Raw genomic sequence first — 13,509 nt, forward strand, 5'->3', positions numbered from 1 at the left:
CTCTCTCTCTGTATCTCTGTATCTCTGTATCTCTGTACAGACAGTGTTGATCTCGAGGATGATCCTTCCTGTTCTTGGCCTGCATCATCTCCATCCAGTAAAGACCAGACTTCCCCCGGCCACTGTGAAGACTATGATTTTGGCGAGGATGAAGGGGGCCCCGGCCTACCGTACCCGTGCCAGTTCTGCGACAAGTCCTTCAGCCGTCTGAGCTTCCTGAAGCGCCACGAGCAGAGCCACGGTGACAAGCTCCCCTTCAGCTGCACCTTCTGCAGCCGCCTGTTCAAGCACAAGCGCAGCCGCGACCGCCACGTCAAGCTGCACACCGGCGACAAAAAGTACCACTGTGGTGAGTGCGACTCGGCCTTCTCACGCAGCGACCACCTCAAGATCCATATGAAGACCCACGCCTCCAACAAGCCCCACAAGTGCCCCGTGTGCCGCCGGGGCTTTCTCTCCTCCAGCTCCCTCCATGGACACATGCAGGTCCACGAGCGGGGCAAAGACGGTGGTGGGGGGGGGGCAGGCAGCGGCCTCTCCAGGGAGGAGTGGAAGCTGAAGGAGACGAGGAAGTGCAGCCGCTGCGAGGAGGGCTTTGATGTCCCTGAGGAGTTGCAAAGGCACATCACCGAGTGCCACCCCGAGTGCTCGCCGTCGGAGGACGGGGGCCTGTGTGGCGCCTTGCAGTGCATCTACTGCCACGAGCCCTTCAGCGACGAGGGTGTCCTGCTGACCCACATTGACCAGGCCCACAGCCGCGACCGCAAAGGTCACAACTGCGCCGTCTGCTCTGAGCACTTCCTCTCTGTGGAGGACCTCTATGCCCACATGGATGTCCACCAGCTCCCCGAGTCCAGTAACCACAGCAACAGCCCATCCCTGCTCACTGTGGGCTACACCTCTGTCTCCAGCACCACCCCGGACTCCAACCTCTCCGTCGACAGCTCTACCATGGTGGAGGCCGCCCCGCCCGTACCCAAGACCCGTGGGAGGAGGAAGAGGGCCGCCCAGCACACCTCACACGACGTTGGGGGCCGCTCGTCCAAGCAGCCCAAGATCTCCTACAGCTGTATCTACTGCAACAAGCAGGTGTTCTCTAGCCTTGCCGTGCTTCAGATACACCTGCGGACCATGCACCTGGACAAACCCGAGCAGGCACACACGTGTCAGTTCTGCCTGGAGGTGCTGCCCTCCCTGTTCAACCTGAACGAGCACCTGAAGCAGGTGCACAATGCCGAGGACCATGCCACCCTGCTGGGCAGCCTGCCTGACACCCTGCTTCAGTGTAACTTCTGCACCGAGGTGCTAAGTGACCTCAACGCTCTTCAAGAACACATCCGCTGCTCCCACGGCTTCCCCAGCCCCGTGGCTAAGGAGAGTAATGCCTTCTTCTGTCCCCAGTGCTTCATGGGGTTCCTGACTGAGGCCACCCTGGAGGAGCACGTCCGTCAGACCCACTGCGACGGGGGCAGCCTGCGTTTTGACTCCCCCCTAGAGGTGACCCCCAAGGAGCCCATCGTGGAGGTGTACTCCTGCTCCTACTGCACCAACTCACCCATCTTCAACAGCGTTCTGAAGCTGAACAAGCATATCAAAGAAAACCACAAGAACATTCCTCTGGCGCTGAACTACATCAACAATGGAAAGAAGTCTCTGCGTACCCTCAGCCCCTCCTCACCCATATCGATTGATCAATCTTTCCTTCATGGTTCCTCCTCTCGCGGCAATCGTGGCACTAGTGAGTTCATCTGCAACCAGTGTGGGGCCAAGTACACCAGCCTGGACCTGTTCCAGACACACCTGAAGACTCACCTGGATGGGATGCAGCCCCAGCTCACCTGCCCCCAGTGCAACAAGGACTTCCCCAACCAGGAGTCCCTGCTGAAGCATGTGACGGTCCACTTTACCATCACCTCCACCTACTATATCTGCGAGAGCTGCGACAAGCAGTTCACCTCGGTAGACGACCTGCAAAAACACCTGCTGGACATGCACACGTTCGTGTTCTTCCGCTGCACCCTCTGCCAGGAAGTGTTTGACTCCAAGGTGTCCACCCAGCTCCACCTGGCCGTCAAGCACAGCAACGAGAAGAAGGTGTACCGCTGCACATCCTGCAACTGGGACTTCAGGCACGAGGCTGACCTGCAGCTACATGTCAAGCACAGCCACCTGGAGAACCAGGGCCGGGCCCACCGCTGCATCTTCTGCGGGGAGTCATTCGGCACGGAGGTGGAGCTGCAGTGCCACATCACCACCCACAGCAAGAAGTATAACTGCCGCTTCTGCAGCAAGGCCTTCCACGCCATCGTACTTCTGGAAAAGCACCTGAGGGAGAAGCATTGTGTGTTCGAGGGCAAGGCCCAGAACTGTGGCGCCAATGGATCCACCACCGGAGGAACGGACCACCACCCGGCGGCCAAGGATGACGCAGAGCTACAGGGTCTCCTGACCAACAGCCATGGTGCAGGGGCGGCAGGTTCAGGGGGCGTGTTGGAGTCCCCAAACAACCATGATGGGAGTGAGGAGGAAGTGGACACCGCTGACCCCTTGTTCGGGTGTGACATCTGCGGGGCGTCGTACACCATGGACTCCCTCCTCACCAACCACCAGCTCCGAGACCACAACATCCGCCCGGGTGAGAGCGCCATGGCGAAGAGGAAGTCGGACATGATCAAGGGCACCCACAAGTGTAACGTCTGCCAACGCACCTTCTTCTCAGAGGCAGGTCTGAGGGAACACATGCAGACCCACCTGGGCCCCGTCAAGCACTACATGTGTCCCATCTGCGGAGAACGTTTCCCCTCGCTGCTCACGTTGACTGAGCACAAGGTCACCCACAGCAAGAGCCTAGACACGGGCAGCTGCCGCATCTGCAAGATGCCCCTGCAGAGCGAGGAGGACTTCATGGAGCACTGCCAGATGCACCCCGACCTGAGGAACTCCCTGACGGGCTTCCGCTGTGTGGTATGCATGCAGACCGTCACCTCCACCCTGGAGCTCAAGATCCACGGCACCTTCCACATGCAGAAGACCGGCACCATGTCCACCAACCACCCCATCGGCCGCACCACCAATCTGGCCTCCCACCACCACAACCAGCATCACCACCAACAACACCACCAGGCCAACCAGAAACTCTTCAAGTGCGCCTCGTGCCTGAAGGAGTTCCGCTCCAAATCTGACCTGGTGAAGCTGGACATCAACGGGCTGCCGTACGGGCTGTGTGCCGCGTGTGTCAGCGCCGCCGGCTCAAAGAGCTCCAGCCCCACGGTTATGAACGGAGGCAGGCAGCAGCAGCAGGGAGGGGGAGGGGCTACGACCCCAGCCATGCCTGTAACAGCATGGACCGCTCAGACGGAGAGACTCAGCCCCAGAGAGGGGAAAGGCAAGCCACCCCATTCATCCTCATCGCCCTCCTCCTCTATCTCCTCGACCGCCGCCAAGACGCGGTGCACCAGCTGCAATGTGAAGTTTGAGTCGGAGGCTGAGCTGCAGAACCACGTCCAGAAGGTGCACAGGGAGCAGGGAGGGGACAGCAACAGCGGGCAGCTCAGGACCCCACAAGTCTCCCCCATGCCCAGGGCCAGCCCCTCACAGACTGAGGAGGTGAGGGACCTTAATACAATGGAGATGAACCCAATGGGCCAGTTTCCCGGACAGAGATTAAACCTAGTCCTAGACTAAAAAACTATTTCAATGGAGATTCTTAATTGACAATGCTTTTTAGTCCAGGACTAGGCTTAATATGTGTCTGGGAAACCCATATATTAAATAACTAATGTGTTAGAAAATGTCCAAATTAGAAAAGTATCCACGTTTTTTGATTGTCTAGTCAGCTTGTTGATTAACCGCACACATTAGTTATAGGATTTCTAGCCAAAGAAGTGCTCAGTAAGTCCTCTGAGTGCTCAGTAAGAATGTGACATTGACGTAGTCTAAAACCCTGTGTCCTTGTGTTGTCCTTTTCCCTTGGTTTCTTGCTTAGAAGAAGACCTACCAGTGCATCAAGTGTCAGATGGTCTTCTACAGCGAATGGGACATCCAGGTCCACGTGGCCAACCACATGCTAGGTAAGGTTATTCAGTTCTTATTTTCTCTCTATGCTTATGGTCACTTGTTTTGAGGAACTGTCTAAAGTAGTCAAACAAAGGAATATCTGTTCAATATATTGTTTATTATTCAACATATTTCCCCAAGATATTCCATTTATATTTCATTTTGGTCATTTAGCAGACGCTCTTATCCAGAGCATATTATTACACGTGGCTTTACATCTTTCACATTCTCCCTATAGTGTAGTACTAAATACACCCTTTGATGTAATACAAATAATTACTGTTAGCATAAATATATCATATTCAAGCCTCTATTTTGATACCTTGTGAAATGATGATGATAGCCTCTGTGAAACACAAGCATGAACATTGTGTGTGTGCCTGCTCTTGATTTTCAGAAATGTTTGTCTGTCAATGCTGAAATGCCTGATCCTGTATGAAATGTATAAAAACAACAATGTAGATCCAATTTGATACGCTAAGTTCATTGAACACATTCTAGATAAAACACTTTAATCAAATGTTATTCATTATTATTCTGAAAGCTTGATTCCAACGCAAAGAGTACACTCTTCTGTTCTATAATTCTCAAACGTCTTTACTTTTGGCTTTCATTTGTATGCAGGTAGAATTATTTGCAGCGAATACACAATTCAAAAGCCAGGCTTCTTTCTTTCTTGCCTGTAGTAAGTAGGTGTCTGAATTCTAGTCTCACCTTCCTTTATTCATTCATTTATTCATCTCGTTTGGCGGCTCTTTCATTACACTGCATTATCTGTTGTCTTCAGTGGGAGAGAGACTCATTGATCTGGAACCAAACCGCCTCTCTGTTTGGGATGCGCTCCTAGGCGCAGGTGAATTTAAACACGGCGGGCAATTCTATCAGGACCACTGGGCAATTCTATCAGGAACACACTGTTTGTGCATAAACAATCACAGGCATGTGATTTGTGATTTTGACGGTGTGCTGTGTGTGTGTGCATGTGCTTGTGTTTGTGTGTGACTGAAAGTGTGTAAATGTGTGGTTGGTTTGTATTAATCTGATCTGCTCTCTCTACACTCTACTGGGGGTGCCTAATACAACACCATGCTAGCACTAGTCCTTTCTCTATCACAGGCTGGCATGGTGCATGCTGTTTTGGTACAAAACAACCCCCCTACTGGTTACATTATGTCTTTCAGCCACACATACTTCCCCCTTAATGTTAGAATCCAAACAGCTTCAGAAAAAGAATGGATAGACGATTGGTTTATTGAAGGATGTCCTACTTTTCTGACTCTATTCAGAATAAATACAAGTGTGCGATGGATCAAAATAAAATATTGATATATGGAATGCACTTTATATAAAATTATACACTTCAAATAGATCAAATTGAAATAGATATAAACAATAAATGATTACTAATTGCCTTAACTTATGTTATTACACCAACATTGTTCGGAGGTGACCTTGGTTGTATATGCTGAGGAATGTCTCTCTCTGCTCTCCCTATCCAACAATGGGAGGGTTAAACCCGGAGCAGGCTGTAATTACCACAAAGCTAATTTGCCCCCCAAAAAACTGAAAACCCCACCTTCCTGATTTAGAAAAAGCTCTAAATACCTTCTCTCTCTCTCCCTGATAAAGGGACACTTTCTCTCTTTAATGGCCATCTGTACAGGACAGGGGAAACGGGGGTCTGGGGTCATCTCCGCTCAGCTGTCAGCGTTATTAGCCTAGGTAATGGAGCAGTCGCTGGATTCATAGGGATGTTGTTTTCAACCCATGCCCCGCACCACTCCTGCCCCCCTCCGCACTGGTGTCGCTTCACACTGATAACTCTATATATAGTGATGTGGCGTGACATTCCACGATCGCTAAGTGTATGGAATAACAGAGCCCGAGAATTGTCTCACCGACCGAGACAGGTCAATCTCAGCTGTCTATCGTTGTAATACAATAGTCTCCGAACGTAAGCCAAGTGCACTCTGTCTCCCCCTTCCTTCCCTCTCTCCCCCATCCTAACCAAAAGGCTAGCTTTTCCTCTCTCCCCCATCCTAACCAAAGTGCTAGCAAGCTAGTGTCCTCCTCTGCCAGCACATTTTGATGCATGGATATTATGCTCGGATGATGACAGACCAACCTCCTATTCTCCAACAGACAGAAAGCACAGCTCTGGTGGGGGGGGGGGGCTGTAGGAGGAGTGTGCACTACACTGCAGACAAGCCCTAGCCTGGTTAAACCAGAATGAACCATTGTCCCCCATGCGAATGCAGCATTCAGTCTGGTTTAACCAGGCTAGACCAGCCCTGGCCAAGCCCTGGAAACAGCCCCATGTGTCTTAAGATGGAAGCCGCAGCCTGCTAGGGCCCAGATGGATCAGTACACATTTGCTGTACAGCTGGTCGCTCTGTTTGGGGACCTGGTGTGATACTCCTATGGAGAAAAAAATGATATCGCCACCATCCAAGGAGCAATTTAATAGCAGCACAGAAGACAGCTGGCCACTCTTTAGTTTAGAGTTTTTTTTTGGCATGGCGCACTTACAGAATTGAGGGTGTCCGATTCATCTCCAGAGACAAACAGATTTATACTGTTTTCAGCTGTTGTGGTCATCAACCCACAAATCCCTCATTTGTATCTTTCTTTGTGTAGGATGTTGAATATGGCATTCCACATCTTCCACACAGACACAACAACAATTTGTGTCAGTCATCTATTTGGGTTGTATGAGACAAAACTCTCTGACATTTGTTTTCCAGTTATATTGTTTGTTTTGAACTGTTTGCCTTTGAAGGTCTTTCATATGTCAGTTAAGCCTGTTGGGTTTTAACCAGCAGGCCATCACCTCTCCACAGAGCTTCACTTTAACCTCCCTGTGAACTCTGACATTTGGAAAATCATGGGGGGGACTTTTGACCCATTTATCCTAATGTTCCAAATACCCCTGTGTGGATTTCAGGTGACCACTGACACGTTTGTAAAGCATGGGCACTGAGCATGGTGCTTAAAAGGTGAAAAAGGGTCCCACATTTTCACAGTTTTGGTTTTCACTCTGATCCTATCTTTTTACACTAGTTCAGCCCAAGTGGCTACTCCAGCCAAGGTGGCAAGGCTCAGAAGGACAATCATAAACAAACAAACCCTGGGCAGCACATTCCAGAAAGTGGTTTTGGGGTCACCTCTACCGGTTTTTGGGCTGGTGACAAGACAACGCTGAGCCTGCAGCCAAATCAGGGAGGAGCCTTCTACCTCTCACAGAGCGAAGCCGGTGGCCTGGTCAGCCTGGGCGGAGGGGGGTGGGGGACGTGGTTCGGGGGCGGAGAGGGAAAGGCACATTTGCTGTACAGCTGGCCGCTCTGTGTGAAGCGGGGCACTGTGGGCCGTTACAGAGCTGGAGAGAGGAGGGTGAGGAGCATGAGGTCTCTAGCCCTCCTACAGTTTCTACCTCTCTCTGTTATCTCTCCGTCCCTGACTCTCCCTGACTCCGTTTTTCATACTAACCACCAATCTGGCAACCCTTACTGTGTTTGGCTTTTAGTGATGATAGTGTAAGCTGGAAAGTATAGCTATATTTTAGAGCTAAAAAGCCTGTTTATTTTTTCATACTATCTACCAATCTGGCAACCCTTATTGTGTTTGCCTTTTAGTGATGATAGAGTAAGCAGGGAAGTATAGCAGTATTGGAGGCTAAAAGGCCTCTCTAAAGGGCTGCAAATTACCCCTGACATATATCCTCCTTGTTTTGGGTCCCTGGAGCAGCTTGGGTGTGTTGATTATGCTGTCTCTGTCACTGTCTCTTCTTCACTGGTGGTGACACACTCACTCACTCACTACTCCATTAAAGAACATTTATTTTCATGGTGCGTAAAGAAATGTAATGGTTTTATTGTTGTTTTTCTCCCCAAATGTCCTGCCCTGAAATCCTCTTTTGATTTGCTTGTTATTACCACGAGACAGCATAACAGTAAGACATAGCCTACCTGTGCTCTGCAGTGAATGAAAGTCATTAATAAGGCGCAAACACATGTAATCTGTTAACAAACATAGTGGAACGAGCTTCTCATTTCACTCCTAGGGGTCTGGAACAGACTCCAAAACCCAATAGTAAACACAACACACCACAGCAACAGGAACTGGATCAACGTTATGAAATAAATAAGAGAACAGACCAGCCCCACTCCGACCAGCCCAGACCAGCCACTGGAAACAAAAGGAAGCCATGCGTAATGTATACAGAGTAGACTGAGTGTGATTTCCTAGCCTGCTTTTTAGTAATTGGTGATTAATAATAATGCCTCTCCGTTCGTTAGCACAGTCACCTCCCATTCAGCCGAGTGTGCTGCTGCTAATATGCAATTAAGCGCACCTTCCTTCCCGTTAAATTCTACCTCTCTGCCTGACTAATGTGGCGTCCATGAGGAGAATAGTGAAACAGGCTGCAAAGAAAGATACTTCCTATCTTTAGTTTCGACACATTCAATTGCACAGTTTTCCCTCATGGATTCTAGCTACTTCCTTTAACTCAGAGACTGTCTGCATTAAAAACTTTTATGGCATTGCGGTGAAGGTACTCTTCCTGGAAAGATATGTTTGTTGTAAAGCAGAGGTAATTGACATCACCGTTGGGATAGTCTGTTGCTAGGTCAGACAAGCTCAGTCTGATGTGGTCCTTATCTATAGATTTTCTTGACATTTCCCCACACCTCACAGACTAGGCCAACATGTGAGAAAATATGTGATGCTCCCACAGTTCATACGGTTTGTTTGCACAAGCTTTGAGCGAACAATGTCTGGACTGGTAGGCAAATGATTGGTAGGCAGATGTCAGGTCACCATGGTGATTCTATTTTGGCAAATCCTTTTGAGGAGATACTGTTGCAGTACTCTATCTCATTGTTATCACCTACACACAGTATACAATTGCTTTTTGCTTTTTTGAAATCTTACCTCAGAATAGCATTATCTTAGAATTAAAAACCTAATGAAGATTTCGGTTGTTGTAGCTCTGTCATGAGCCTCTCACTCCACCGGGTTACCACCTTAATTTTCTTCCACTCTGCTCACCACTCTCTCTACTCAGCCTAACTAGCTCCACCTGTCCCTGCTCTGCTCTGCTCTAATTACTCTGCCAGCTGCGCTGCATTACCCACTACCTCTCCCAGTATTTAAAGCCCTGTCTTTCAGCTCTCCTTGGTCAGATCGTCTGCAAAGCTCACACCCGGAACCTGTTTGCTCGCGCTTCTGGCTCACCCTGGTTTTGTGTTCCCGGACCTGCCTGATGTTTGGATACTCTTCTGCCCCAGGAGATCCAGACCTGCTTTTTGCCATAACGACTCCTGACTACTCTTCGATCCCGGTAACTCTGACCAGCCTTCTGCCTTGCTACTACGTATTTGGATTTCCCTTGAACTGTACTGCTGCCTTGTTTCATCCGCCCTGTTGTGTCTGTGTCTCCCCCCCCCCCCAGGACTTCTGGACCACCCACCACCGGCTTCATAGGACGCATCGCTGCCACTGGGGGGGGGCACAGACCCAGCACATTGGACGGGATCCCTGTTACCCCTGGAGCCTTCACTCACTCCCTACTTCCCTTTTCCCTTAAGTTTTAATAAACTTTCTGGTGTGACGCAATTGTGGTCCTCTGGTCGTCTGTCTGAACCGTGACAGTACGATCTGACCCTTATGGACTCAGCGCACACTTCCCCCGACATGGAAACCGACGAGCATGAGCAGCAGTTCCAGCAGCAGCAACAACAACTCGCCATGATCATTCAACTCCTCACCAACCTTACCCCAGCCAGTCTGCCCACCAGCCCTGCCCCCGAGTTACCTGCCCCGGTCATTGCAGCCGCTGCTCCGGAACCCAAGATTGGAAACCCCGAGCGGTTCAACGGCGATTCAACCCAGGTCCGGCCATTCCTGACTAGCTGCCGACTTCAGTTCTCCTTGCAGCCAAGGACCTTCGCCACGGAGGGGGCTAAAGTTGGGTATGCCATCACTCACCTGACGGGCCGAGCTCGACTCTGGGGAACAGCAGAGTTCGAACGTCAAACCCCCGCATGTGCAACCTTCGACCTGTTTGCTGAGGAGATGCTGAAGGTGTTTGACCTGGATTCACCAACCGCAGAGGCGTCTCGTGAACTGTTCAGTATTCGACAAGGCAGACGTACAGTCGCAGACCATTCCATCGACTTCCGAACCCTGGCTAGACGAAGTTCTTGGAACACACCATCGTTGGTGGACGCGTTCTTCCATAGTTTGGCTGACTATATCAAGGACGAGTTGGTCTCCCATGAACTGCCTTCCACTCTTGATGAAGCCATCGCACTGACTGTCAGGATCGACAGAAGGATACAGACCCGTCGTCGTGAGAGGGGGCGCCAAGGTCCACCTACTACCGGCATTCGGAGAGATCCGACTGGGCTCCTGTCATCTACTGCCACTCACCCAGGTCAGCTTGATCAGTCTGAGCCTATGGAGATTGGGCGAGCCTCTCTCACTCCTGCAGAGCGCCAGCGCCGCTTCACCTCAAACCTCTGCCTCTATTGTGGAGGTGATGGACATCGTGTGGTAACCTGCCCTTTAAAGGGCCGAAGCTCACCGGGCATAGGGGGAGTCCGGTTGAGTTCAATGACCATCCAGTCCTCCGACCGCAAACCCCTGCTGCAAGTTCACCTCCGCCTCTCTGACTCAACTCACACCCTGGCTGCTCTGGTGGATTCTGGCGCCGAAGCCAACATAATGGACATCAAGCTGGCACGCCAACTGGGACTGGAGAACCTCCGTTTGACACCTCCTATTCCTGCCCGGGCACTGGACGGACACTTACTCGGATCGGTCACTCATGTCACGGCCCCGGTCTCGATGGGTCTGTCCGGAAACCATCAAGAAACTATCCAGTTTCACCTGCTCCCCTCTCCAGGCCAACCCCTCATCCTGGGTTACCCATGGCTCCGCCGGCACAACCCTCAGCTCGACTGGGTGACCGGGGTGATCAGGGAGTGGGGAGAGGACTGCCACCGAACCTGCCTGCTTGCTGCCGCACTACCCCCTCGGCCAGTACCTACTAACTCCGCTCCTGACCTCTCCAATGTCCCAGAATGCTACCATGGTCTCAGAGAGGTGTTTAACAAAGCAAGAGCCACATCTCTGCCCCCTCACCGACCGTACGACTGTGCCATCGACCTCCTCCCTGGAACAGCCCCTCCAAGGGGTCGTCTTTATTCGTTGTCTGCTCCTGAAAGAAAGTCCATGGAGGACTACATCAATGGCTCTCTGTCCGCAGGATTAATCCGTTCATCTTCATCTCCTGCTGGTGCTGGCTTCTTCTTTGTGGGGAAGAAGGACGGATCTCTTCGCCCCTGCATCGACTACAGGGGACTCAACGACATCACAGTGAAAAACCGTTACCCTCTGCCTCTGCTCACCTCTGCTTTTGAGTTGCTCCAGGGAGCCACTGTTTTTACCAAGTTGGATCTCAGAAACGCTTACCACCTAGTGCGGATCCGGGAGGGAGATGAATGGAAAACCGCATTCAATACACCAACAGGCCACTACGAGTATCTGGTTATGCCTTTTGGCCTCACCAATGCTCCTGCTGTGTTCCAGGCTCTAGTGAATGATGTACTGCGGGACATGTTAAACAAGTTTGTCTTCGTTTACCTGGATGACATCTTAATCTACTCCAGAAACCTGTCTGAACACACCCGCCATGTCCAGCAAGTCCTTCACCGTCTTCTGGAGAATTCCCTCTACGCCAAGGCAGAGAAATGTGAGTTTCACGTCAAGACAGTGGCCTTCCTGGGGTACATAGTGGCAGAGGGAAGTATCCAAATGGATCCTGCCAAAGTATCAGCAGTCACTTCATGGCCAGTTCCGGAGAACAGAAAGAAGCTGCAACAGTTTCTGGGGTTTGCTAACTTCTATAGAAAGTTTATCCGGAACTACAGTACCGTTGCTGCCCCTCTCACTGCTCTAACCAGCACCAAGCAACCCTTCACCTGGACCCCAGCAGCCGACAAAGCCTTCAGTACCCTCAAGGTGAGGTTCACCTCCGCTCCCATCCTCCAGATGCCTGATGTGGACCGGCAATTCATTGTGGAGGTGGACGCCTCGGATGTGGGAGTTGGTGCTGTGATTTCTCAGTGGGCTGCGGAGGATAGGAAGCTCCATCCCTGTGCCTTTTTCTCACGTCGGTTGTCCCCCTCTGAGTGCAATTACGACATAGGGAACCGTGAGCTGCTGGCTGTGAAGCTTGCCTTGGAGGAGTGGCGTCACTGGCTGGAGGGGTCCACCATTCCATTTCTCGTTTGGACCGATCATAAGAACTTGGAGTACATCCGCACGGCCAAACGGTTGAACTCCAGGCAGTCCCGCTGGGCCCTGTTCTTCACCAGGTTTAATTTCACTCTGTCATACCGGCCTGGATCACGCAACACCAAGCCAGACGCCCTCTCCCGTCAATTCCAGAAGGATGACACCCCCTCCAAGGACCCTGTGTCGATTCTGCCAAGTCCCTGCATCGTAGCAGCTCTGACCTGGGCTGTTGAGGAACAGGTGCTGGAAGCTCTCCGTAACCAGCCAGGTCCCAGCACTTGCCCAGCTGACCGCCTTTTTGTCCCCGAAAACCTGAGGTCCCAGGTCGTTCAGTGGGGACATGACTCCCGCCTAGCTTGTCACCCTGGCTCCACCCGCACTTACAACCTGCTCGCCCAGAGGTTCTGGTGGCCCTCTCTGAGAAAGGATGTACGGGAATTCGTCCAAGCCTGCCCCATCTGCAACCAACACAAGTCGTCCTGCCAGCCCCCAGCCGGATTGCTGCAGCCCCTGCCTGTGCCCAGACGTCCCTGGTCTCACATCGCCCTTGACTTTGTCACGGGGCTGCCCCCTTCAAGTGGCATGACCGTCATTCTCACCATAGTTGACCGATTCAGCAAGATGGCACACTTCATTCCCCTCCCCAAGCTCCCAACCGCCAAGGAGACCGCCCAGGTGGTCCTGGAACACGTCTTCCGGATCCACGGACTGCCAAAGGATGTAGTTTCTGACCGTGGTCCACAATTCTCCTCCGCTTTTTGGAAGGAGTTCTGTCACCTGCTGGGAGCCACAGTCAGTCTGACTTCCGGATTCCATCCCCAATCCAATGGGCAGTCAGAGCGGGCAAATCAGGAGCTCGAGAAGGCACTGCGATGCATGACTTCACGCAACCCCCACTCCTGGTCGCAGCAATTGACATGGGTGGAGTACGCACACAATTCTCTGACCTGCTCTGCCATCGGTATGTCCCCTTTCCAATGTGTTTATGGATACCAGCCTCCTCTATTTGCCAGCCAGGAAGAGGAGGTTACTTGCCCATCTGCACTTGCTTTTGCCCGTCGATGTCGCCGCACCTGGTCACAAGCCCGAGCCACACTCCTCAGATCCGTTGCCAGCTACACTACCGGGGCCAACCGTCGGAGAATTCCTGCT

At 51.7% G+C, this 13,509-nt stretch overlaps 1 protein-coding gene across 2 annotated transcripts in view; it reads left to right on the forward strand.

Annotated features, from left to right (window-relative positions):
- Positions 1–381: 381 nt before the first annotated feature.
- LOC311146384 (zinc finger protein 521-like) overlaps positions 382–13,509 on the forward strand; it is an 82,430-nt gene continuing 69,302 nt past the window's right edge. The window contains exons 1-2 of one of the 2 annotated variants that reach the window (XM_084182880.1): positions 382–3,606; positions 3,989–4,070. In XM_084182880.1, coding sequence (XP_084039006.1) covers positions 397–3,606; positions 3,989–4,070 — 3,292 coding nt within the window. In that variant the 5' untranslated portion in view covers positions 382–396. Of the gene's footprint in view, positions 3,607–3,985; positions 4,071–13,509 lie in introns of both variants that reach the window. The other variant, XM_084182879.1, reaches the window with a different exon arrangement.

The sequence above is a fragment of the Coregonus lavaretus genome, assembly GCF_964263955.1.
Source record: "Coregonus lavaretus genome assembly, chromosome: 19".
Taxonomy (NCBI): Eukaryota; Metazoa; Chordata; class Actinopteri; order Salmoniformes; family Salmonidae; genus Coregonus; species Coregonus lavaretus.